Source organism: Cibotium barometz, chromosome 10 (genome assembly GCF_041138505.1).
Source record: "Cibotium barometz isolate CiBa-2024 chromosome 10, ASM4113850v1, whole genome shotgun sequence".
Classification (NCBI taxonomy): domain Eukaryota; kingdom Viridiplantae; phylum Streptophyta; class Polypodiopsida; order Cyatheales; family Cibotiaceae; genus Cibotium; species Cibotium barometz.
This window is the reverse complement of record NC_141055.1, coordinates 20226638-20253928: the sequence shown is the minus strand read 5'-3', so window position 1 is coordinate 20253928 and position 27291 is coordinate 20226638. Positions and strand designations below refer to the sequence as shown.

Below are 27291 nucleotides of genomic sequence, written 5' to 3'. Positions count from 1 at the left end.
GTCAAAATTCAATTTTTTAATTCTTTTCTTTGGTCCTTAGTCCACTCTTCATCTTATGTGAGCATTTACTCATTTTGGGGGGGGGGGGTTTCTTTTATTCTTCAATTTATCTCCTCCCTACATTTGGATTAATCTTATTGGTCCATAGGAACCTTAATTGGACCATAATCTAAAAATTTTCTAAAATCTGGACCCTTAGGCTAAGGTCCTTTATACCTATTTTCAATTAATTCCAATTGCACATTGGAAAGTTCTTTTTGATTTTTTGTTTCAGGGGAAACCATTTTAGACACTAGGAGGATTTTTATATCCAAAAATATCTCAATGTTGAATTACCTCCCTCTAGACATTTTCTCTCTCCAGGCCAAAACAGGGTAAAACAGGATCTTTCTTTTATTTCAGAGAGGGGAATAATTATAAGATCAGAAGGGGAGGTTCTTACACCTGCACACCTCAAAAGCTGGAGGGAGGAATCTTACAACTACAGCCTCCTCCCTCGGAAGGCAATTGGCTTTCATATTCTCTAGCTTCATTGAACATATCCCTTAATATATCCTTGCCAAGTAGATACTCGAAGTCCTACACTGCAGAATCAACTAGGAGGTGTTTGTCAACTTCTTGCTCTACCCACCCCATGTCTGCTTCACTATAATTTGCTAAAGCAGCCAAGAAATAGTCTTCACGAATATTAAAATGATGCATAATGTCTGTTAATAATACATAATCACTGCCATAGTAAAGCTAGGCAAAGAAGGAAGTGACAAGTCCCCTTGTTCGTTCTCATTAGGTGGACCCAATGGGATTATACTTATGGGTGCTGCATCGACACTGACAAGGGATGTGCTAGTGGGAAACGTTTCCTTTTCGGCCTATGCCCTCTCCTCTTTTGGATCGATAGCCACCTCTTCTTTAACTACATCATCCTCGATTGGCACTTGACTGCTTGGTAAATCCATTGTCAAGGGCTCAGAGTCTTCAATAAGGAGATGCAAAAAATAAAGAAATCCATAACTATATTGGAGAAGGCGACACTTCTTTTAGTGTAATGGGCACTTCTCCTCTACTCTACTACTGAGCTGGGGATCTTTTCAAGACAGCGGTTGAGCCTTCTTTCCATGACTTTGTCTGTTGCAAAATAAGATGGATGAACATATCGTTCACCATCGGACGTCACGATGTTGCCAAAAACTATTTGTTCATAATCCTACTCCAGGTAACCGAGAACAATCCTAGAAATCTTGATAATGTTCTCAAAAAAGGAAATTCTGCATTGAATATTACAGATTCAGGAGAACGGTGGTGGGCATGTGCACTGTATAGGAAAATATACAACTTTTCTGCACACAACTCTTCCACCTCGTCACTAGATTCCAAGAGAATGTCCAACTCAGGAGCGCACCTGCTGAATGATCCACCCGCCCCCACTGCAGAGGGTGGACGTGAGCACTACTCATCGGACATTCCGACCGATGTGAGCTCATCTGATTATGGAGGGAGCAATGAGTCATCATCTGGGTCTGAGTAGTACTCAGACTTATAGTATCACATTCCATATTGAGAATGTGGTTGTATATATATTTTTGTAACTGAAGCCATGGGCTACTTCGACATATGGACTCCCTTGTATATATGTGTACACATAAAATCTTGATAGTAATATTGAATCGTGAATTGATAGTATTGCATTCATGTCTGTCTTGAATCGTGTATTGACAATGTATGCATTCATGTCTGTCTTGAATCGTGTATTGACAATGTATGCATTCATGTCTGTCTTGAATCATGTATTGACAATGTATGCATTCATGTCTATCTTGAATCGTGTATTGGCAATGTATTTTGTCTTAAATCTTCCTCGTGAATGGGCAATGCACCCAAAAAAAAATCATTAGGACCTCAATGGAGTCTTCTTGGGCCCTTTTATTTGGCAGTTTAAGGGAGTCAAACCTTTTCTCTTAAGAAGAAACGTTTTCTAATTTGAAGCTTCAAAACGGCTACTTTATTCGAATTTGAATTTTGGGGGGAAATGGAATTTAAAATCTAGCGGATAAAACCATATCATGTAACATATCTATGGAAAGCTCTTGATGCGTAGATCACAGACGTGTAATCTCTGCTCAAATCGGAGCTTGTATGTAGAAGTTATGGAGGTCCGAAAATTATAAAATTCCCCCTTCCTTTTTGGGGGGAAAAGTGCACCCTTTGACCACTCTTACACCTCTCTTAATCACCCATGGTTTTTGCTTACATGGCAGGCTCCTATTTGTCAAAAAGTTAAACGTTTCCATATCCTCATGGCAAATTAAAGGGCCCAAAAAGACTCCATTGAGTTCCTAATGCCAGAGAGTGTTATTGGGTGCTGGAATTCTGGAACAGCATTCAGGTACCAAATAGCACTCTCTGGATTTTTTTTTTGCTCTCTGTTTGCGTGTATAGACGCGTCAACTCTGCAAAAAGTCGCGTGTATATACGCGGATACTCTGTGAAATGCGCATGTATAGACGCGTCAACTCTGGAAAAGTCGCGTGTATATACGCGGATACTCTGTGAAATGTGCGTGTATAAGCGCAGCTAAACTAATAAAATGCGTGTATACACCCTCCTATCAGTGCGTCTAATGCAGCTAAACTAACAAAATGCGTGTATACGCCCGTGTATCAGCACGTCTGACTATTTCTATACACGCGCTTTTACACGCATGTCTCTGGCCGTGATGATACACGCGCTGATACACGGGCCCGTTACTTTTTTCCCACAAGTCATTTTTAGCGGCTAGGAGCGCGGGTATGAGCCCAATCCCTTGTAGTGAAACAAATATACATACCTTTGCTTTTTTTTAGAGCTTCTCTAGTGACACAAAGTTTATCTTGAAGCTGTTGCTCTACTTGTTCTTGTGCATCAGGGGGCATGTTATTTGATGGACGCATCATGGTGTGGTATTCAATTGCACCTTCAATGCGATGCAAGCTTCACTTTGCCTTCTCTACCTTTGTTGCTACTGTATGAAGAGCCAGCAATGCAACTTCTTTGCTGCACTCGGTATTCAGTAAAATGTCATCCACACCAATGTCTGCACGTGACCTGAGACCTCCACCTTTGCCTCATATAGGCTACCATGTGCCAACGGAGTGCATGTGTCTTGAGATAGTGTTACACAACAGCTCATAGATGACATCGAATGTAAACCTACCTCGCACATCCACTGGGTTCTTTTTCTTATGCAATTACCATTGACACTTATCTTCTTAACAACTTGCTCAGCAAATACGGCCCACTTCAACAACACCGGTGCAGACCTGGTAGACTTGGGCAAATTCAAGACCCACATAATAGTTGAAGGGTGTAGTTTGGTAAACCTATTTATATAATGTATACAAGGGTAGGTAGTGCTCTTGCTTTGCCATTCACAACATCACCTTCTTGTCTTTCTTGAGGAGCTCTAAAAACACTCTTAGCCAATGCTTTGGTGGCACCTCATTGTGTGGGTGTCACATTCCTTGCATTCTTCCCCTCAAGATTGAGATTATACACTCTAGAAAATTCCTCTAAAGTCCTACAAAATTCTTTCAATGGCTCTGTCTCTAGCTTTGTGTGGCGAAACTTAGTGGGTGCTCGCTTCTGGCATGCAAAAGACATTGGTTAGACAAGAAAACACACCCTCCTTGTCTCTCATATATTGGGCTCAAGAACACCAACACTTGTGGAGCTCGATTAGCAGGTTGATGAGCAATGTGTGTGTGTGTGTGTGTGTGTGTGTGTGTGTGTGTGTGTGTGTGTGAGAGAGAGAGAGAGAGAGAGAGAGAGAAGGGCCACTTTTGTGTCTTTGCCCGCTGCCCTTCGAGTTAGCCATCCCCGAAGATGTAGACATGTTCTTTTAAGCCGCTATCAGGAGGGGAGAGGAAGAGAGAAGAGATCTGTTGACTACTCTGAGGTTTTCAAATGAGACAGTGCATGAAGAGAATACATACAAAAAATAATAATTACCCTGCCACTTTTACCTGCCCACTATCTTTTCAGTTATGTACATTTTCTTTTCTTAGTTTTCAAAATAATTTCATTTTTTTTCAATTGAAAGTTCATTTCTAAGTTGCAAACCACAACCCAAAAACCACTATTTCTACTGGTCCAAAGCATACCACCTTACCATGCATCCACCCTTGAAGAGAATGCTTACTTCCGCCCCAGTTTTGGTATGCCTGGATTTCACCAAGCCCTCACTATTAGAGCGGATGCACATGGAAGAGGTGTTGGTGTCATGTTGTATTAAGAACATGGGGTGACTGCTTTTAAAAGCCGTAAACTTGCTTATCAAGCGATGAGTGCTATATTACATGCAATCAAGAAATGGCATCACTATCTCTATGGAAGCAAGTTTTATGTGAGGTGACCATAGGGTTCTCAAGTGCTTTCTTTTGCAACCAAATCTCTCACTTAAGCAAAGGCGATGGTTGGAAACCCTTCAAAATTATGATTTTAAAATCACTTATATGAAGGGGAAGGATAATGTGGTCTGATTTACTTTCAAGAATGTGGGCTTGTACATTGTTTGCCATCACGGAAGTGCATAAAGATTAGATTGAAGACATCTAAGAGGAGTATATGTAGCATAAGGAGACTTCACAAATGATGCAGAAATTACAGCTTGGTGCTTGTGAAGTACGAGATGCAAAATGCTTGGGATGATTGGTTGCATTTGGCTGAGTTTGTCTACAATGTATGTATGGGTATAAGTAAGGTACATGTGCCAATTATAGCATTCAAGAATGATAATGTGAATCCCAATGCAAGGAATGAAGTGGAAAGAATTCAAGCTCTTTTGCAAACATGCAAAGAGAACATCAAGAAGTCTAAGAGAAGATTAAGCATTATGAAGATGCACATCAAAGACCATTGGAATTCAAGGAGGGAGATTATGTATTCTTGATTATTCCCAAGACGTGTTATGGTTCTCTCAAGGGCAACACTAATATAAAGCTTGCACACCGTTTCTATGGTTCATACAAGGTGGTGAGAAAAGGGTTGGTGAAGAAGCCTATCAATTGCTACTTCCATCTTCTACAAGAATTCATAATGTGTTTCATGTGTCTCATTTAAAGGCATATGTTGGGACGGAAGTGCAAGTCTTGGAAGAGCTACCTCCTATGAATGAGGATGGTATGGTGGAGTATATTCTTGAGAGAGTGTTGGGCATGGAAAGGATCTTTGCAATTGTTCTTTGCGCAAATACCTTGTTAAATGGAAGGTATTATCTCAAGATGAAGCTACATATTGGATGGATATAAGTACTTATTGAATGCATCCAATGGGGAGAATTGAGCCTTGTAACAGTGAATATGCATGCTGTAATTTTCTAAGATTCACTGTTTGGAGGCTAATATGATGCTAAATTGGGATGATATTGATATATGTACTTCATACTGAGTGTGTATCATGATGCTATGTTTTGGTGGTTTTTTGGAGAGCATTACATGGGATTATGAATCTCTTAAGCATGGCTATGCTCTCTTGAACAGTTTTGGGACAATTTTGCTACATGATGCATCTACATGTATACTCGGGGGTGGGGGGGTCACTCATAAATATGTAAGCATAACACTTCCGTTCAAGGCCTAATTTAAAGTATTGAAGTGGGGAAATGTATGTATTTGAAATACTTCATAAATTGTAAGACGTGCATATTTTGGCCTCATACATTTTGAGGCTTATTGTGTGTATTCGGCCTTATAAATTGTGAGGTTTGTTTTAATTATAGGGATTATTGTGAGCCTTTTTTAAATTTCAAACACTTGATAATAAAAAATGTGCCCATTACTCTTTTGATTTTTTTTCCAAAAATTAAATGATGGCAAGAAATGCGGGAAGTTGTAGAAAACATGAGAATCTCGTTTCTTTGTCTCTTGGAATTTCAGTGGAGTCAGGCGCCTTTTGAGTGGCATGAATAAAGGATCTACTCTTTGTGCTGGTGGGGAACTCTAGTACTGATAACTGTATTTGGACTGTTAGTTACTCCTTTCTCCATTCTGGCTAGATGCCAAAATCTACTAGGCAGGGGGTTGGTATCATCTGTGTGGATAGCCATGTAGCCTCCCCTTGTATGCACTGGGTGTTTCTTCCGCCATCTGTAAAAATAGTAGGGCTGATCATAAATGTGACAATTCTGATTTCCAGCAAACCAGCCAATTATGAGTTCGATTATTGGACAGATGGTTGAGCAGGGTCTACAAGTGAGGTTTAATCCTCAAGGATGTTTTGTGGAAGACTTTAAAAATAAGTGTCGCTTGGTTGCAAAGGGTAACATAAATGGCAGGATGTTTACTTTGGATGTGAACATGCCTAAGATAAAGGCAGCCATGTTTGCGTATGGAACAGGTGTCATTACAAATATTGACATATGGCACAAGCGCATTGGTCATATAAATGTACAGCGACTGAAGTCTATGAAGGCCCAAAATATTATTGCAGGTTTGCCAAAGTTTAAGGTTGACGATATGCACATTATGAAAAGGACACTCACTGCAGCTGTTCATGGTATGACTCCTGAACAGAAGTTTACAGGCATAAGAGCGGATGTGTCTCACTTGAAAGTGTTTGGGTATATTGCATATTTACATGTTCTTGATGAAGTGAGAACAAAGTTGGATCCAAATGCAAAGAAATTTATCTTCATTGGTTATGCTATGGAGCAAAAAGGTTATAGATGCTATAACCCTACCACACGTGAGATGCGAGTAAGCAGAGATGTTGTCTTCGATGAGATGAGTAGCTGGTATGCACCAGTCATAAAGGTAACAGAAGATGCAGATGTAAGAAGTGCTGATGTTGCACCACATGTAGAGCAGCAATCACAAGCACTGAGTGGACCTGGGGAGTCCTCGAGCAGTGGATCCAATGTTAGCCCATGGTCAGGCAGGTTGAGGAATGATGTAGGTACACATGTATCATGAAAAGGGAAGGAAAAGGTAGATCAACCTTTTGTGCCTGATCTGTCAGCAGGTCATATGTGGATGGTGACTCTAGTGGCTCTGAGCAGAGCCTTGATGAGGAGCTTGGCATTCCGTCTGTGGTTACTCCTAGTGTAAGGAGAACCAAGGCTGTTTTGTGAGGACACCTGGCAGTGATCCAGGTGTACACAGGAGGTCAATGAGGGTTAGATACCCTGTTGACAGGTTGAGATATGATAGATATGCATCCCATCATTATGCTTACATTGTAAAAGCAATATAGGAGGTTGAGCCCACTTGCTTTGATCAGAAATAAGAAATGGGAAGATGACATGGATGAGGAGATGGCAGCATTGGATGCAAATACAACATGCGAGTTAGTGCCTTTGCCTAATGAAAAGAAGGCAATTGGATGTAAGTGGGTGTATAAAGTCAAGCACAATGCTGATGGTTCAGTGAGTAGGTACAAGGCAAGATTGGTTGCCTTGGGCTATGTAACTTATTGCATAGACTATGAGGAGACATTCAGCCCGATTGCAAGAATGCCAACCGTGAGAGCTGTCATTGTTATGGTTGCAACAAAGGGTTGGCCTTTACATCAAATGGATGTAAAGAATGCTTTCTTGCATTGTGATTTGCAAGAAGAAGTGTACATGATGCAGCCACTAGGTTATGAGAGTGATGCACATCCACATTTTGTGTGCAGGTTACGCAATGTAAGATTCCTCCCCAACCCCTCAAGATGTCCAGTATCTTCCCTTGTAAAAATCAATTCCCTCTTTAGAATAATAAAAGATCTTGTTTCTACCTATTTTGGCTTAGAGAGAGAAAATATTCTAAAGAGAGGTTATTCAAATTTTATATATTTTTGGGTGGAAAAATATCTCTTCTTATTAAAATAAATTCGCCCGAAACAGAAGTTCAAAAAGATTTTCAGAAGGTGCATTAGAAATAAATTATAATCTGTTCAAAAGGCCTTATCCTAAGGGTCCATATTTTCTGAAAATATTAAATTAAGATTCTGAGGGGCCAATCAGATTCATCCAAATATATGGAAGAGATAAATTGAAGAAATAAAGAAAATCCCCCCAAAAATGCGTAAATACTCACATAAGATGAAGAGTGGACTAAGGACCAAAGGAAATACTAAAAAAATAAAATTTTGACACCTCAAGAGTGGGGATTCCCCCTCATGAAGAAGGCACCTATTTCACATGTGTGGTGGAGTTTTAAACTCTCAAATATTGAGATATTTCATCTCTCCTCTCTCCTAATTCAAGTCTAGTTCCAAAAAGTAAGCTAAACTGACCCAAAAATGGTCAAAAATTGACCAAACTGATCTAGAAAATTCTAGAATCAGTTTGCTTGGTTAGAAGCTCACTTTTTCCTATAAATAGAAGCCTCCCCCTTTGTAGAAGCTTAATAGTGTTTTATGCACTATTACTCTACTCCACTCCCCCAGAGCCAAAAACAGTGAATTTATTGATAATTCATTAGTTTTTGACCTTTCCCTCTTCAAAAGAATTGGTGGCCACTCTTGTTGCAAATAAGCGTAGATCCCTCAAACCATCAAGCCAAAGGAAAGCTCACGCTTTATCCCTAGAAGTAGAATTACAACACCTCTTTCTGTAATGAATCGTGTGTACCATGGTATGTCTCCTTCGCAGTTTCGCTTCTTTATGCGTACGTGATTGAGGCAGTGATTTTGGGAGCTGTGATACTCTATGTATATATCGAAAACTTTTGATAATAAACGATGTTTTGCAAAAAAAAAAAATTCCAAATTATTTTCATGATTGTGAATATGGTTAATAAAATTATCAGAGTAAATCTTGTTTCATGAAGTATGATGAAATAATTATCTGTTTAAAGAATAAATCATAAAAATTAAATAATCATAAATCTGTTGTCAAAGTTAAGTTGACAAAAAATCTCGTTTTGTCAAAATCATGAGGCGTGCGGCCCGTGCAAGGCAACCGGATCCTCTAATCGATGACGTAGAGTTAGATCCGGATGTTCGAAAAGCCCTGCACAGATCCCAGCCTGGTCCCTTGAAGGGTGAAGGGGAGCAGTTAGGTGAAGTAGTGGAGAAGTGGATTGAGGCTATGGAAGAATACTTTAATGTAACTGGCTATAATGAGAGAAGCAAGATGGCAGGTTAAAGATTGTGGAAACGGCCAGGGTTGCTTGGAGGAATCACTGCGAGACTAACCATCTCGACCGGAATATCCAGACCTGGACCGATCTTAAAGCTTACCTCAGAAAGTGGTTTTGTCCTCCGGGCTTCCTTGAAACTAAAATGAATGAGTTCTTGGAACTAAAGCAGGATAGCCGGACAATTGAAGAGTACCATCAAGCTTTTGCCCTTCTCCTCAAATATTCCCCGCAATTGGATGAAGAGCAGCTGATGGCCAAATTCATTCGAGGAATGAACGAGCCATTGGACACCTTAGTGAAGAATGCCAAACCTGTCTCAATGGTCGAAGCTGTAAGAATGGCAAAGGACTTTGCCAAAGCCTTTGTTGTTAAGGTCCTGTGCCGAAGCCTGCACCCTCTAACTTTAAAAGATTCCAAACCCCGGGAAGTACTTCAAACTCTCCTTCCCCAAAGAGGCAACAAGGCCCAAATTAGAATCAGGATACTGGGAGATTCAGAAGTGAAGGAAGACCCTTCCCACAGAACACTTTCTCAGGAGCCCCACCTCTTTCAAGGATTGAGAGGGATGAGATCAAAAGTGCGAACCGGTGTTTTGGACGTCAGGGTTTTGGTCACCCGTTGAAAGACTACCCAACTCCTGCCATGTCAAGGGGACAGGGAAGTCAAGGATCGAGAGTGCAGAGACCAACCCCTTCCTATCAGTCAAATCAGGGTCCATCTCGTCAAAATCAGGGCAATCCCAAGAGAACTCCTTCTCACCCATTTGCCTCTATCCAGAGTAGCCTCAGAACTCCTTCCCAGAACTGGGGCAACCAAAGAGAAAGAGTTCCACGTCTGAGACTGCAGCAGAAGCAGCCAGAGCAATCACAATAGCAGAAATAGTGGAAGAGGAAAGAGGACAAATTTATGCAGCAATTGAAAACCAAGGGCCAAATCGCCAATTCTCCGTCATTCATACTCCAGCTGAGTATTAGGGTAAGCCTTTTAAGATTTTGATTGATTCAGGCAGTACTCATTCTTCATTTCCCTAGGATGCTTGCGTAAGCTAGTCTTAGAATAGAAATCAAGAAAACCTATGCAAGTTGAATTGGCCAGTGGGAAGATTCTTTTCACTCACCTTGAGACAGATCGTATTTAGTTCAATCTAGATGGGAAATTAACTGACTGTCAGTTCAGAGTTATACCTTTGGGAGTTTTCGATGGGATCCTTGGAATGGATTGGCTCCACAAAAATCAAGCTGACATTCACTGTCATAATGGAACCATTTCCTTTCGTGACCTTCACGGAAATAAAGTTCAAGGAACCGGAATTTCAGGATCCCCAAGTCTGCAGTTAGTAAAGGCTTCTAAGTCACTAAAAGGACTTAGAAAGAAGCAGCTCATTTATGTTGTCAAAATGAATCCAGTAGACACAAAGCTAAAAGCTAAAGAGCCTGAATGGTTAAGTGATTATGATGATTTATTCCCAGTAGAATTAACAGAGATGCCTCCAATTCGAGAAGTAGATCATGTGATAGAATTGACCCCCGGAGCTCAGCCAGTAGCCCTGCGCATGTACAAAATGCCAGTTCCTGAAGCCATCGAACGCAACGAACAACTTAGACAACTGTTAGAACAAGGGTTTGTAAGACCCAGTGTTTCACCTTGGGGTGCGCTAATTCTCTTTCAGAAAAAGAAAGATGGAACACTAAGACTCTGTGTGGACTACAGAGGCCTCAATCAGCTGACAATTAAGAATAAGTATCCTGTCCCCAGAATTGATGAGCTTATGGACAGGCTAAGTGGAGCCCAGATCTTCACAAAGATAAATCTTAAATCAGGGTATTATCAGATTAGGAATAATGAGCAAGATATCCCGAAGACAGCCATAAATACTCGGTTGTCATGCCGTTTGGATTGACAAATACCCTAGCTACATTCAATCGCTTAATGCAGGCTAAGTGGAGCCCAGATCTTCACAAAGATAGATCTCAAATCAGGGTATTATCATATCAGGATTAATGAGCAAGATATCCCGAAGACAGCCATAAATACTCGGTATGGGAATTATGAATTCACTGTCATGCTGTTTGGATTGACAAATACCCTAGCTACATTCAATCGCTTAATGCAAGACATTATCAGAGAATACTTGGATGATTTTGTTCTTGTTTTCTTTGATGATATTCTGATTTACTCAAAGAATGCAGCTGACCATGAAGCTCATGTCAGAAAAGTTCTTGAGATTCTAAGGAAGCACCAACTCTTTGCAAAAAAGAGCAAATGCACTTTCTCTACCGACCATGTTGAATACTTGGGCTTTTTGGTATCCAAAGATGGAATTTCTCTAGGTTTCACTAAAGTCCAGGCAGTCATAGATTGGCCTGAACCAAAGACAGTGAAAGAAGTCAAAGGATTCTTGGGATTGACTGGTTGGTATAGAATTTTTATACCAAAGTATTCTCTCATAGCTTCCCTCCAGACTAATCTTCTCAAGAAGAATACCCCGTTTCAATGGTCTACCAGGTGCCAGAGTGCTTTTGATAAGCTGAAGACCGCCTTGGTAACCAATCCCGTTCTAAAGTTGCTAGATTTCTCTCTACCCTTTGAGGTAGTAACTGATGCCAAAGGTTTTGCCCTAGGAGGTGCACTCATGCAGGAAGGTCATGCAGTGGCCTATGAATCCCAAAAACTCAGAACGCATGAAAGAAATTATGCTATCCACCACGACCTGGAACTACTTTCAGTAGTATATGCCTTGAAGTTGTGGAGACATTACCTACTGGGTCAAAGATTCACTTTGATGACAGATCATCAGAGCTTAAAGTGGATCTTCACTCAGAAGGATCTCAACATGCGCCAAAGAAGGTGGATGCAGACCCTACAGGAATTTGATTTTGAAATCAAGTACCACCCAGGCAAAGAAAATGTGGTAACAGATGCCCTCAGCAGAAAAGCCTCCTTGCTTGCAATTACTGTAGTGTCAAATCCTTTGATTATTGAAGCAAGAGAGAAGATCATGCAGGATAGATTCTTTGGCCCTATTGCTACCCTACTTATGCAGGAAAGCAAAACTCCACAGTAGTTGAACCGAGTTCAAGGGTTCAGCCTTGATGATGGAACTATGTATTATAATCGCAGGCTATGCGTTCCCAATGATGAGGAAACTAAGGGTCAAATTCTGAATGAAGCCCATGATAGCCTTATTACAGGGCATCCAGGTTTCATCAAAACCTACATGTCAGCTTCTTTTAGCCTGGTCTAAAAAAGGATGTGCTTAATCATGTACGTCAATGTCTGACCTGGCAGAAAGTCAAAGCCGAGAGAGTAAAAATGCATGGGAAGTTACATCTATTAGACATCCCCCAGATGAAGTGGGAATGTATCAATATGGATTTTATTACTGGATTACCTTCAGTGCAATCAGGTTACAACTCCATCTTCATGGTAGATAGACTAACCAAAGTTGCCCATCTGATTCCAGTAAAAGAAACCTACATGGATGTGGCCAGAGTGTTCCTCAAGGAAATCTTCAGATTTCATGGCCTACCCAGAAGAATAGTAAGTGATCGAGACCCCAAATTTACGTCAAGATTCTGGACTGCATTTTTCGAAGCAGTAGGAACTTTCTTGGATCTCAACACAGCTTACCACCCCGAGACCGATGGTCAAACTGAAAGGGTGAACCAAGTAATTGAAGATATACTTCGGTCATGCTGTGGTAGGGAACCCAAGAAGTGGCTAAGCTATCTGCACCAAGTTGAGTTTGCCTACAATGCTTCTTATCACCGAAGTATTGAGATGAACCCTTTCAAAGCTCTGTATATGGACAAGATTGTTTAACTCCATTAACTTGGTCCGACCCATTGATTAGGGTCGAGATGTCCAGACAAATGCTTGACGACATGGAGCAGCAGATGCAGTCAATTCGCAAAGATATAAAAGCTGCCCAGGATAGACGGAAGCAGTATACAGATAAGAAGAGGTAAGTTCTCTATCTCTTGGGAAGTACAAGAAGTTATCCCCCAGATATTGTGGGCCATATTTGATTACAAAGAAAGAAGGCTTAGCCTACGAGCTTCTTCTGCCTCCTCAACTTAAAGTACATAATGTATTTCATGTCAGCCTTCTTAAAAAGTATATACCAAGCCCGAATCATGTGTTTGATGATGAAATCTTAACTTCTTCAACCCAAGGGCAGATGGAACTCCAACCTGAAGAAATCCTTGATGTTCGAGAAAAGGCTCTCAGGAATAGAATTCTGAGAGAATTATTGGTTAAATAGAAGTTCTATCCTTTTGAAGATGCCACCTGGGAGAAAGAAGCCAAACTGTTGCAGGATTACCCCCAGTTTGCGAGGTGAGGACATCTCGCGTTTTTCAAGTGGGAGAGAATGTAAGATTCCTCCCCAGCCCCTCAAGATATCTAGTATCTTCCCTTGTAATCAATTCCCTCTTTAGAATAATAAAAGATCTTGTTTCTACTTATTTTGGTTTAGAGAGAGAAAATATTCTAGAGAGAGGTTATTCAGATTTTAGATATTTTTGGATGGAAAAATATCTCTTCTTATTAAAATAAATTTCCTCAAAACAGAAGTTCAAAAAGATTTTCAGAAGGTGCATTAGAAATAAATTATAATATGTTCAAAAGGCCTTATCCTAAGGGTCCAGATTTTTTGAAAATTTTAAATTAAGGCTCTGAGGGGCCAATCGGATTCATCCAAATGTATGGAGGAGATAAATTGAAGAAATAAAGAAAATCCCCCCAAAAATGAGTAAATACTCACATAAGATGAAGAGTGGACTAAGAACCAAAGGAAATACTAAAAAAATGAATTTTTGACACCTCAAGAGTGGGGATTCCCCCTCATGAAGGAGGCGCCTATTTCACATGTGTGGTGGAGTTTTAAATTCTCAAATATTGAGATATTTCATCTCTCCTCTCTCCTAATTCAAGTCTAGTTCCAAAAAGTAAGCTAAACTGACCCAAAAATGGTCAAAAATTGACCAAACTGATCTAGAAAATTCTAGAATCAGTTTGCTTGGCTAGAAGCTCACTTTTTCCTATAAATAGAAGCCTCCCCCTTTGTAGAAGCTTGATAGTGTTTTATGCACTGTTACTCTACTCCACCCTAGAGCCAAAAACAATGAATTTATTGATAATTCATTAGTTTTTGATCTTTCCCTCTTTAAAAGAATTGGTGCCCACTCTTGTTGCAAACAAGAGTAGATCCCTCAAACCATCAAGCCAAAGGAAAGCTCACAGAAATTCAAGTAAGCTAGAAAACCTACTTTTTCTTTATTCCTTTTAATGGTTTTCTAATTTTTGTTTTCTTTAAAATGGAAAAATGATGTTATGTCTTGTTGGAAAGGCTTTCTCCCTCTCTTCATTCTTAAATTCAGCCTTTCTTTATCCTAGATAAGTAATCAAATTGTTAGAATTAAACTTTTCATATTGTTTCTCTTTTAAAAGTGGAATTTGATTAGTTTAGAATGCTTTAAACCATTTGGGATAATTTTGAAGTAACTTGAGGATAGAAAAAAATTGAAAAATGGTCAGCCATACAAAGGAGGTTATGGCAAAATTTTCTTAAATTTTGTGAAATAAGTTTTATCTTTTATTATTCAAAAAGAGTAATCCCCACCATTTGTGTATTCTAAAAGTGTTATTTTCATTCTAGGCATAGAAAAATGCATAGTAGAAATATTTTTATTATAAAAGTGTTATTTCCATTAAAATTTAAATTCTATGCATAGAAAGATGCATATTGGTTATGTTTTTATTATAAAAGAGTGATTTTCATTAGAAATAAATTCTATGCATAGAAAGATGCATATTGGAAATAATTTTTTTATTATAAAAGTGTTACTTTCACCAAAATTGATTTTTATGCATAAAATGATGCATAAAAGAATTTTTTTATTATAAAAGTGTTACTTTCACCAATATTGATTTTTATGCATAAAAGAATTTTTTTATTATAAAAGTGTTACTTTCACCAATATTGATTTTTATGCATAAAATGATGCATAAAGGAATTTTTTTAATTGTAAAAGTGTTACTTTCATCAATATTGATTTTTATGCATAAAATGATGCATAAAAGAGATTTTTTTATTATAAAAGTGTTACTTTCACCAATATTGATTTTTATGCATAAAATGATGCATAAAAGATTTTTTTATTATAAAAGTGTTACTTTCATCAAAATTGATTTTTTTACATAAATAGAAGCATAAAAGGATTTTCTTTTATATAAAAGTCTTATTTCCATAGAAGTTGGATTTTATGCATAAATAGATGCATACAAAATTTTTATATCAAAATAAGAGTTCTCTTTAATCCTATGTTTAAATCCCATGAATATTGGTAAATGAATAAGTAAATACTTTGTGAGAGAAAATTCTATCGTTTCATATTCTCTAGGATGGTAATGAGAAAATTCAGAAAAACTATCGAAGTCGGAATTTTAGATAAATGATTAATTTATTCCTCATAGGAATTCATTATTAGTTTTAAATTAAGTTAAGCAAAATACTCAATGAATAAAATTCAGTAAAGTAGTAATTGAAATATTACCCTTCGAGAAAGTTAGTTCAGAGAGAACCTTTCCAGACTCAAACCCTGAATCAGACTATGACCAAGACTTAATCTCCTTCATCAGTTTCAAGAAAAGATGATGTGACCAGTTCAGGAACAATTTCACTCAAATCACCCACCGAATCTGAAATCAAGTTAAAACCCTTGATTCTGATCTGAGGATCAAGGTTACAAAATTCAGAAAATTTTGTTAGAATTTTAGACCTGTGATCTAGAAGTATTGGGATACGGATTTAAGATATACCCATTGTATTCAAAAGAAAATCAAAACTCAAAATTTGCATAGAAACCCTGTTTTCTAAAAGGACTGTCTTACGCCAGAATGTGGAGGGAGCATTGGTATATGTGTTTTTCTAAGGAAAGTTCGGTTGCAACAGTTGGACAGGGAGTGTTCAAAGGACGGCTCACGCAACAAAAACCTGCCCAGGTCTTGACCAGCCTGGGTATGGTGAAAAATGGTGTACTTCTGGTACGGACCGACGAAGCGGTCCCTGAGTGAAGTGCCAGGACTCCTAGGGAGGATCTTGGAGGGTTCTGACCAGGCGATGCACGGGCTCGCAATGCTTAGGACACCCATGCGTATGTCGTGGAAGATATATATATATATGATGACAAGAAAATTATTGTAATCTATTACTGGATCTCGTTATGCTGACCTGCTGGTCTCAACGAAGAGTCCAGAGTGATACTGTTTTGTGAGAAACAAGGATTGAATGGAAATTTTGAGTTATGACATCTGTAACCAATAATTGTTTATCAATGGATTGTTTTTAAAAGTTAAAGTTTAAAGAGGAGTGTGTGCGTATCTGTATTATAAAGCAAAAGATAAGAAAGGCATTCAATTATGGGTGGGTGACTACTTGTTTGGTTCTACTAATTCCAGTGGTTGGGCGGTGGCTAACCCATGGGCCGGATGGACTGGAATCAGTAGAGTTTTAATCATAAAATTGATTAATAGGAGTATGCTTAGAACTCGAGTAGTTAAATAAAAGCCTGAAGACTTCTCTAATTAGTAGATCAATGGCTGTGCCTAATTCAATTTGGAAAAAAGCGTTGATCCCTTCAAGTTGAGTCTGTAATAGTTTCCCTTCTAATGAAGGTTTGTTCAGTATCTTGACCTTGTTAGAAAAATTCATTAAGAAAATAAAAATGGTGAAATCATCCCCGTTTTTCGGGGGCATGGGAAATTTTCTCGGTTTCGGTTTTTGGAATGACCACTAGTCTCGTGCTGCCCGGACATTCGAGGGCGAGGCCGCGAGTGAGAAACCTTGCCCTGCGCAAGAGGAAGCTACTTCCGCTGCTACCATCCGGGAATCCGGTGCGCAGAGGGGGCAGTTGGGATCTCACACGCAAAGCCTTGTATGGCTTGAAGCAGGCACCCAGAGCATGGTCAAACAAGATTGGGGAGTATCTTATTACCATTGGATTTCAGATATCCAATGCAGATTTTTCACTATATGTGAAAAAGACAGATAGAGGGATCATGCTATTAGTCATCTATGTGGATGACTTGATTATCACTAGTGATAGTGATGCAGACATACATGATGTCAAGATGCTTTTGAAGTTTGAGATGAAGGTTTTGGGTGAGCTGCGGTATTTCTTAGGCATAGAGGTGGTGAGATCACCTCATGGCATTTCGCTATTACAGAGGCAGTATGGCTTGGACATGTTGTCCAAGTATGGTATGATAGGTTGTAAGCCTATTTCAATGCCATTGGAGCATAACACAAAGCTTTCCGGCGCAGATACAGATGAGATTTTGGAGGACCCCACTACATACAGGCACATAGTGGGTAGTTTGATCTACATGACCATTACAAGGCCAGACTTGAGCTATGTTGTTTGACGTGTGAGTAAGTTTATGCAGGCCCCTAGGATGCCATACTTGGATGCAACTAGACGGATCCTCGGGTACATAAAGTCCACAGTTGATTATGGACTTTTCTATGAGGTTGGTACAGAGATACAGTTGCATGGGTACATAGATGCTGACTGGGCTAGTAGTATTACAGACATGAGATCTATCAGTGGTTTTATGTTCTCATTTGGGAGTGCTGTTGTGAGTTGGAGTAGTAAGAAGCAGCCAACAGTTGCCTTGTCGAGTACAGAGGCAGAGTACAGGGGTGTTGCTATGGTAGCTTGTGAGGTAGCTTGGTTTCAGAAGCTACTTGGTGACATGGGAGAGCCCGTGGATAGGGCAGTTGTCATATATTGTGATAACATGAGCAACATACAGTTGGCTAGTAACCCAATATATCATGCTAGAACAAAGCACATTGAGGTGCATTATCCCTTTGTAAGGGAGAAGATTCTAGCAGGAGATGTAGATCTGGCATATGTCAGCACATAGGATCAAGTGGATGACATCTTCACGAAGGCATTGGGCACAAAGAAGCTCCACAGGTTTAGGAGCTTACTTGGAGTGCAGTGTGTGGAGTTGAGCTCGAGGGGGTGTGTTGAGATATCGAGCTCAACTAGTGCTCTGAGAGGCGGACATTGATGACCCGCCTGGGTGATAGCTTCTGCATCTACACCACTGGCATGGTTAGTGAGATTATGGGTGATATGCGACCAGTGGGATGACAGGCTATGTGACAGCCATTTTGGATTACTAGAGACTGGCATAGTTATAGCGCCAGCTCATGTTAGTCGGGTTCACATTATGGACCGACCCTTGTATGTTGTAGTAGTTGAGTACTAACCCATATAGTGTGTACTCTTATCTTTATGTTATGTTGGTTGAGTAGAGAAGAAGAAGATTGAAGAAAATTCAGCTATCCATCTCTCTCTTGTGTCTGGCTCTCTCGTGTGTGTGTGTGTGTGTGTGTGTGTGTGTGTTTGCTTGCTTGCTAAGGTTTGAAGCTCTCCCTCTCCCCCACATTCTCTTTATCATAATCCGCCCCATTTGAGTTATAGGAAATTCTCTTTAGCATGTCTTCCATGGGCATTTTCTTGATTGGCGTTATGGGGGGAGACAACTACAGACCGTCTCATATCATCTCCTTTGTGATGAGGTCCTGCTCAGTGCTTCCGTTACTTCGTTACTGTACCTCTCTTGGTGGTTTTGTCATAAGACTTCAGATACTCTGCACATAAAGTTGGGTTGATGGTGCGGGGGAGGACCTCTGCCATTCTTCCCAATCCTACCTTCTCCAGCTTATACTTGACATCTGTATCCTCTAAGATCTACAAACATTCTAGGCTATGATATTGGAGCATAATCTTCCCGTGAGTTGTCTGAATGTCTTTCGTGGTCATGGAATCCTAGAATTCATGTGCATACGACGCCTGATGCTGATGGGAGCTAGAGCTCTAAGAGGATGGAAGAAACAATGGTGTTTCCGCGGCAGCGGTGCTAAAAATGTTATGGGCTACCGCACCTCCCAAGAAGGAACTCCACACAACCGCAAACATGAGAAGCAATAGACACAACAATCATTGGGTACTTACCAATGCTTTGAGCTCATGTCCCTTGAGGCTCCCCAAGTTCGCTTTTAGAAGCTTCACTTCTCCAATCTCCACCTCCATGCTGTCACCTCGGAGCCGCTCGCACCGCAATGCAAGGCAATCTACCTCTCACTCTCTCACACACATGCATGTAAGAGGAACATGCTCTAGAGTACACTCTCACACACTCTCTCTCTCTCCCAAGACGACGACAAGAGCTCTCATAGCACAAAGGGAGATTGTGTCATTTCATTATTATGAGAATTTACCTTTTATAAAACTAGCCCTTATTCACACTTGGGTGCCCAAAACTTACTAACTAAGGTCTTGAGTGGCTAGTATTTCAAAATGTACAACTTTTATAGTGCCTTTACATGACACTTATTAATGTCCTCAATTGGAGGAGCATCTTTGTTAATCCAAAAAGGGGATTAACATTAGCCATTGGGTCATATAGTTGAGTTATTGCTCATTAGGGCATTCCTTTGCGGGACTCAGACCAAGAGAGGCCTCCCAAGTGCCAGCTATTATTGGTTATCCCACTAGCTAGTCGAATCAATGATAATCGTGAGGTCTATGAATGCATGATGGTATGGGACAAAGTTGGGTGTAAGTTGGGCCAAAGTTGTGGGATCTTTAGCTTGGGTGACATTCCTTTGTGGGGCTAAGACCTTGGGAGAGGGGCCTTCCAAGGGCCACAACTACGTGCTCTTTAGCTTGGCTGGATTCACATTGTGTATAGTTTGGAGCCTATGGATGGGTGTGTCATGCTAGCTGAACACCCACCTATTGGACATCCTCTTGGTAATGTTGTGTTGTTGACCATGGGTTACAAGTATTTGGATTTCTTCACATATATGCTTATGTGTGTGTGATCCTTGGGTAGGTAGGTGTGCGTATTGATATGGGGAGTTTCAATGTCCCTCTTATTCAATTGGTTTTCCATGTAAGAAAAACACACTTTAGAGGCTATTCCCACGGCTTCATTTAAGTCGTCCACTTATGCACATGACCAAAAGTGGTCCACTTATGAGTGTCCTACCCACCACCATGATGGTATCTCCTTCACAAGATAGAGATATCCTTCTAACTAGTCATAGGTCCTTCCAAGTCTAGAAGCTTCTAAGCTTATCTAGGTCTAGAAGCTTTAGATCCTACTTGAAGAGATTCTAGGCTCATCTAATTCTAGAAGCTTCTCGATCCTTTTAGTCTAGTCTCATCTAAGCTTCTCGATCCTTTTACTCTAGTCTCATCTAAGCTTCTCGATCCTTTTACTCTAGTCTCATCTAAGCTCCTAAATGGACCCCACATCCCTAGGACAAAATGTCCCGAGAAGACCTCCCACATGCATGCTCCCGCATGCATGATGCAATCTGACCAATTATATCAGCCTCCACGATTTGGCATGATTTTAAAACTTCCTAAGCCGTCTGTTAACTATATGACCACCACCACCTATGGCCATCTTGGTGTCCAAAGTAGGTCTCTCGGGGCATCCATGCTACTCTTGTGCAAAATGATTTCTCCTCATAAAGGGTCCTTACAACATAGAGGTAGCCACGGTTACTACGCAATCACATAAACTAGATGGAGCATTCATATCTAACAAAAAGACTTATTAGTGCAAACTACACATGTGTACTTTGTAGCAATCATAGAGCTAGAGGAAAAATCACCCCATTAATGAGTGAGAGGAAAGAGGGGATACTAAAACAATGGTGAGAAAAGATTGCATACATTTTAATTGGTGAAGTGTTGTTATATTTTTTACCACCTCATTCTATAATACTATAATGATATTAGTGATAAGAAAATCGTTATGCATCCATGTAATAAGGATTGCATATATTTCTAATTGTTGGTGAAGTGTTCTAATATTTTTTACTACTTGATTCTAATCATGCTTGTACACAAAAAATCCTTTTTAGATCAATAACCATTCGCTAATTATTCAGTTACCCCTTGAGAACACATGAAGATGCCATTACATGGCTACAAGGAAAAAAACACAAGCACCATTTAACATTAAAAGAGGATCTTATTGCATGGAAAAGGTGGGCACAATGGGTTTGGTAGTGAAAGCAATTAGAAAAACCCTTTATTCATCTATTAATGTCTCATTGGAAAAGGTGAAAGCAATGAGAAAAACCCTTTATTCATCTATTAATGTCTCGTGGAAAAGGTGACCTTTTTACTTGATTGTACTTATTGAAAAGTTATTGGTTCTAGGAAAAGTTTGGTTTCAATGTGGAGAGTTAGAAAACATAATTGAAGTCTAAGGTTGCAATCAACATAGAACAAAAAGTAGTCTCATTTCAACCCAGCACCTATTGCCCTCTTGCGATTATTGATGCATTGGTGACGATGGGCTATAAGTATGTAAATTGATTCAAGGATATGCTTATGTGTGCATGAGTCTTGGGCAAGAAAGTGTGATTCTTGCTTTGGGGAGTTTCAATGTCCCTCTTGTTCAATTAGTTTTCCATGTTTAATGAATCAACATTAAGGGGCTCTTCATGCCACATTTGAGTGGGCAAGTTATGCACACAATGTCAAGAGAAAACTATGACGATATAGGAAAGAGGTAACTTAAGGCTAACAAGACATTCCTCGACGAGTATCCTCATCTTTCATTAGAGGCATGATTTAACGAAACTGATTGTTGTTGCAACCCCATGACAATGGCTCAGTTGGTAGAAGAGGATGAGTGTTATCCAAGAGGTCCTGTGTTCGTCGATCCTTGTTGGACTATGGTGGATGTGCACCCTTGTACAAAATTGTTGGCGGTGGTATGTGTGAGTTGTATACACAAGCCTCGTGTAAATATCCATTTCTTGTTAATTTCAAGTCCTTACAAAAAAAAACGATCGTTGGCATGGTGGGATCCCGGCGGACACATTATGAGAAGGAGGGCCATATACATGTCAGTGTAGTTTGTTGACTATTGGGATAGGTAGGCATTGTCAACTACAATCAGTGCTGAAATTTGAAGCCTTCATGGGGCATCTAAGCCCTTCAAACGTTCTAGAGAAGGCCTGATAGAAAATAGAGTTGCAAAAAAGGCCATAGAAGGCCACTATTTTGAAATTTCTCTAAATTTTAGTTATAAACATAGTTTATGGCCTTCAAATTGAAGCTTAAGGTAGGCCTTTAAATTTCAGCCCTGACTACAACTCCTCCAATAATAACACCTCTGAATAGGCTTTTAGCAAGTTAGCCGTTTTCATACGGATGCAAAATTCCAAGACTAATAACAAAAGGATACATGCGTTGGCCGGTCAAAAGTGGTGGTTGTTGACAGGTCTCAAGGGCGGCCGGGCGCCCACGAGGGTGGCAGAGCCAAAAATTAAGTAGAAGGGCGCCACACGAGGGTGGCAGAGCCAAAAATTAAGTAGAAGGGCGCCACACGAGGTTAGCGCCAACACGGACACTCTTTAAACCCTCGCTCTAACTAGTCTAGCGGCGTGTTTTACCCATGACTCGGTCTCAGTTTGTATTATTGACTGTTCAAAATGCCAACTTTAGTCGCAACGAGCTTGTTGTGCGCAACCCTTGCCATTAATCCGCCCACCACTCCATAAAACTCTCGCTAGCACGCCCACGAGTCCACAGAGATAGCCTCAAATTTCTCCTCTAAACAAGCCATCTGCGCACTCAAGCCTCTCTCTCTCTCTCTCTCACAGGTGGAGAGCTCTCTCTGCGCTCTTGCGATCTTCATTTTGTTCCTTGAAGATCGTCGGCTATGGCGGAAGTGATGGCCCCCATCTCTCTGCCCTCGCCGGTTGCCTCTACCCCTCCTGCCCCTGTTGAGTACATCTTCCGATCGCGTCTGCCGGATATTGACATCCCTGACCACCTCACTTTGCCTCAGTACATCTTTGAGCGGGCGTCGCTCTATCCGGACAAGGCTTGCATCATCGAGCACACCACAGGGAAGGAGTATTCCTATGCGGAGGTGGAGCTCCTCTCGCGGCGGGTGGCCGCCGGCTTGGCCAAAATGGGGATCAACCAGGGCGACGTGGTAATGCTCCTGCTTCCCAATTGCGCCGAGTTCGTGCTGCTCTTCTTGGGCGTGGCTATGAGAGGCGCCGTGGCTACCACCGCCAATCCCCTCTACAAGCCGGCGGAGATTCATCGTCAGGTGCAGTCCGCCAAGGCCCGCCTCATCGTCACGCAGGCGGCCTATGTCGTGAAGCTGGCAGAAGAGTGTGAACAGCACATCCGCATTCTCACTATCGACAATACAGTAGAAGGATTCGAACACGTCTCCGTCCTGCTGGAAGCGGACGAGAAGGATTTCCCTGACGTGGTGATCGACGCCGACGACGTGGTGGCTCTGCCGTATTCCTCCGGCACCACTGGGCTGCCCAAGGGTGTGATGCTCACTCACAAGAGCTTGATCACCAGCGTGGCGCAGCAGGTGGACGGAGAGAATCCCAATCTGCACTTCTCCACGGAAGATGTGGTTCTATGCGTGCTTCCGCTCATTCACATCTTCAGTTTGAACTCCGTGCTGCTGTGCTCACTGCGGGCGGGCGCCAGCGTAGCCATCATGCAGAGGTTCGAGGTGGTTGGCCTCTTGCAGTTCATTCAGAAGCACAGGATAACGGTGATGGCGGTGGTGCCTCCCATAGTGCTAGCCATCACCAAGTGTCCCACGGTGGACCAATTTGATCTCTCCAGTGTTAGAAAGGTGCTCTCCGGAGCAGCCCCTATGGGCAAGGAGCTCGAAGATGCGTTCAGAGCGCGCCTGCCAAATGCTGTGATTGGCCAGGTTTGCTGCCTAACTCAATCAGCAGTTTAAGCTACATCTAAGTGCATGTATGCCCTTCATAATTTGGTAGTAGATAGTGTTTATTTGTGGTGTTTACTCTTGTAATTTTGTGGCTATTACATGAAATTTAGCTTGATTTATCTGGACCGTTGTCTCAATTTACAGGGCTATGGAATGACTGAAGCTGGCCCAGTTCTGTCCATGTGCATGTCATTTGCCAAGCACCCGATCCCTGTGAAACCGGGCTCCTGTGGCACAGTGGTGAGGAATGCAGAGATGAAGATCGTAGATACAGAGACGGGCGCTTCCGTATCCTACAATCAAGCCGGAGAGATATGCATCCGGGGGAAACAAATCATGAAAGGTGAGAGTGCCGGCCATCTCTTCACCATCATGCCTCAGGAGTAAAAAATTCCTGATCTAAGTAAATCTAGGGTGTACATCGCCCATGAGGCTTCTAGCGTAATAAACTGCCTTGAAACTGGTGATCAATCAGATTTACCATGAATTTTGTGACCAATCACATGTTGGGAACCTTTGTCTTTTCTGAGTAGGGGCATGACGGGAGGGAATGTCCTCCTGCGACTTTCTATCACGGTGTGTCGGAGTCATGGAAGAAGAGGTAGGGAATGCCTTCGGGACTATCTAACACGGTGTTGGAGTCATGACTACAGAGTGTTGTGTAGTCATGACTCCAACACCATGTTAGATAGTCGTGAAGGCAAGTTGGAGTCACGACTACACAGTGTTGTGTAGTCATGACTCCAACACCATGTTAGATAGTCCTGAAGGGATTCCCTACACACTGTGTAGTCATGACTCCAACACCATGTTAGATAGTCCCGAAGGCATTCCCTACCTCTTCTTCCATAGATAGTCGCGAAGGCAAGTTGGAGTCACGACTACACAGTGTTGTGTAGTCATGACTCCAACACCATGTTAGATAGTCCTGAAGGGATTCTCTACACACTGTGTAGTCATGACTCCAACACCATGTTAGATAGTCCTGAAAGCATTACCTACCTCGTCTTCCACAATGTCGAATTCTGCAGTTAATATCGCTTCAATAAGCATGTGTATTCATGTGCTTCATGATGTTTGATGACAGGATACCTTGAAAATCCAGAAGCCACAGCCTACACGGTTAGCAAAGATGGGTGGCTGCACAGCGGAGATGTAGGCTATGTTGATGAAGATGATGAGGTTTTTATTGTGGACAGAGTCAAGGAGATTATTAAATACAAAGGCTATCAGGTACTAAGTAGCAATTGCTGCAGGAATGAGGAGGGATATATAGTTGGGATGGTTTCTTTTTTGGTGTGTAGCTAGTTTAGCAAGCTTGCTCTTGTGATGATTGATGTGATTTTTCTCCACTTTCTAGGTGCCTCCTGCTGAGCTGGAGTCAATGCTGATTGGGCTTCCTGGAATTCACGATGCAGCAGTTGTACCGTAAGTTCTTCGAGAATCGACTATCCCTGCTACTGTGCTGCTAGTGTATTTTCTTTCTCTTTTCGTCTTTGTAAGCTCCTGGGGTCTAGCAGTGCTTAGCCAAAATTGGCAAAGCAATGCACAACGAAGCCTCCTGCAGGTTCCTGGCAGCCAATCCATCAAAGTTTACCCAGCATTCAATGCCTTCCCGCATGGGGTTTTGTTAAAAAGAAGCCCCCTGTCACCTGTGTGACCTTGGTCTTATGGGGCCTGTTCAACCCCTTACCAAGGGCACCAAGGGAAGCCTGAAGCCCCCTACTTGCCCCTCTCTGAGAGCTGCGTCCCATCGGTACTTACAGGGGTTGTGGGGGGTGGAAATTGTCCAATAACCGTACTTAAAATTAACCAAAATTTAATCCCTGACCAATTATTTTGGAGCCCTATCAAATCCTCCAGAAAATGAGGTCTTAATGTAGTGAGATAGCCAATAATAAGGTGATTAGAGATTCTTTTCATAGTCTGTCCACCTGCAGTGGGACGACTCCATTTACAATCCCCTTCCTGCCCCATGTAACCCTGTGGGACGGGGCTCTAACACGATGGTGCAGCCAGCAAAGGGTTTCAAAAAGAAAACCCAGAGAGAAGGCTACCCAAAGTAGATTTTATTCACTTAATGGCCAAGCTTCAATTTTGAAGTCCGTTGCAAAATTGCATCTTTAATGCTTAGTGGATGCAGTGACCGCCATTATGATCGGTGCTTAATCAATCTTTCTTCTTTGGCCAAACAGAGAGCCAGATGATGCTGCCGGGGAGCTTCCTGTTGCCTTTGTGGTGAGATCCAGTGGATCAGATATCTCAGAAGAGGAGATCAAGCAATACATAGCCAAACAGGTAAGAGAGTACTGAGAATAGATGTGTGAATAGATGTGTGAGGCATGACCGCTGGTGATGGCAAGGTGGTGGACACACGTAGTGGTAGAGATGGTGGGCACTGTGCTGTGTGCACACGAGAATCTCATCTCATGGTGTTGATATTGTGGTAGCTGGAGGTGGTGAGGGGCACTGTGTTGTGTGCACACGAGAATCTCATGTCATGGTGTTGATATTGTGGTAGCTGGAGGTGGTGGGGGGCACTGGTGCTGTGTGCACACGAGAATCTCATGGTGTGTGTGACTGAATGTGTGTGGGCAGGTGGTTTTCTACAAGAGAATCTGTAAAGTGTACTTCATCGAGGCCATCCCCAAGTCGCCCACAGGGAAGATACTGCGAAGAGAGTTGAAAAAGAAGCTTGCTGACGAAGCCGCCCTTCGGAAATCGCAAAACGCATGATAGTTCAAGACCTATTTTCTGAGGAACATTTTCCTAGCTCCCCCATTTTGTTGAATAGGAGTGTGTGGACCAACTCTGCGCATTCACATTCCGAAATATCCTGTGCTATTCTTCTTCTTGGTGTAAAGTGCAAGCCAAACTCCCCTCTCATCATTTGCTTTCCTGTTTTTTAAATTTGCGTTTCTACTTTAATGTCATTTTCTATGAATTTCGTATCCATGTAGCATCTCTCCAGTTCTTGTAAAATTTACTTCCACAGTTTTTAAAATAAAATGCAAAATAAACGGTGCTCGAAATTTCTGTAATAGCTTTGTAGAAGTTGAATTATAAGATCGATAATGTGTCGAAAAAGAAGTGAACGCGTGGTGGATTGGTGGAATCGTTTTTTTTAAAAAAAAGCACTCCATGTGCATTTCAATTTGTTGCTGCCATAAATCTTTACCGTCGACAGCAAGAGTTCAATTCACTCGAACCATGGATAGAAAAACCAAAAACAAAAAGTAGACAAACCGCTTTTAGATCTTTTACTTTTTCACAAAAAAAAACCAGTTCTTCTGGGTCTCGTAAGTGCATCGTACTTTACATTGACATTACCTTTGACGAGGAACGCGCTTTTGGGGGAAGAGGTCACATG

General features: G+C 41.3%; 1 protein-coding gene across 2 annotated transcripts; it reads left to right on the top strand.

The window, feature by feature from the left end:
- The first annotated feature begins 22623 nt into the window (after nucleotides 1-22623).
- Nucleotides 22624-26874, top strand: LOC147634643 (4-coumarate--CoA ligase-like). 2 transcript variants are annotated; one of them, XM_086803774.1, is made up of 6 exons: nucleotides 22624-23900; nucleotides 24066-24264; nucleotides 25009-25154; nucleotides 25282-25349; nucleotides 26117-26219; nucleotides 26520-26874. In XM_086803774.1, exons 1-6 carry the CDS (start codon nucleotides 22869-22871, stop codon nucleotides 26655-26657), a joined length of 1686 nt encoding a protein of 561 aa, XP_086659900.1. In that variant the 5' UTR covers nucleotides 22624-22868; the 3' UTR covers nucleotides 26658-26874. The 2 variants fall into 2 exon arrangements, with proteins under 2 accessions (XP_086659900.1, XP_086659901.1); XM_086803775.1 differs by lacking the exons at nucleotides 26117-26219; nucleotides 26520-26874 and having other exon boundaries at nucleotides 22652-23900; nucleotides 25282-25353.
- The last annotated feature ends 417 nt before the right edge of the window (nucleotides 26875-27291 follow it).

Bases quoted from the DNA above. Each gene is read 5' to 3' on its own strand.
- LOC147634643 (XM_086803774.1), top strand. From the start codon at position 22,869: ATGGCGGAAGTGATGGCCCCCATCTCTCTGCCCTCGCCGGTTGCCTCT. The intron at 24,265-25,008 runs GTGAGAGTGCCG...GTTTGATGACAG, and splicing joins GGGGAAACAAATCATGAAAG to GATACCTTGAAAATCCAGAA. The intron at 25,155-25,281 runs GTACTAAGTAGC...TCCACTTTCTAG, and splicing joins TTAAATACAAAGGCTATCAG to GTGCCTCCTGCTGAGCTGGA.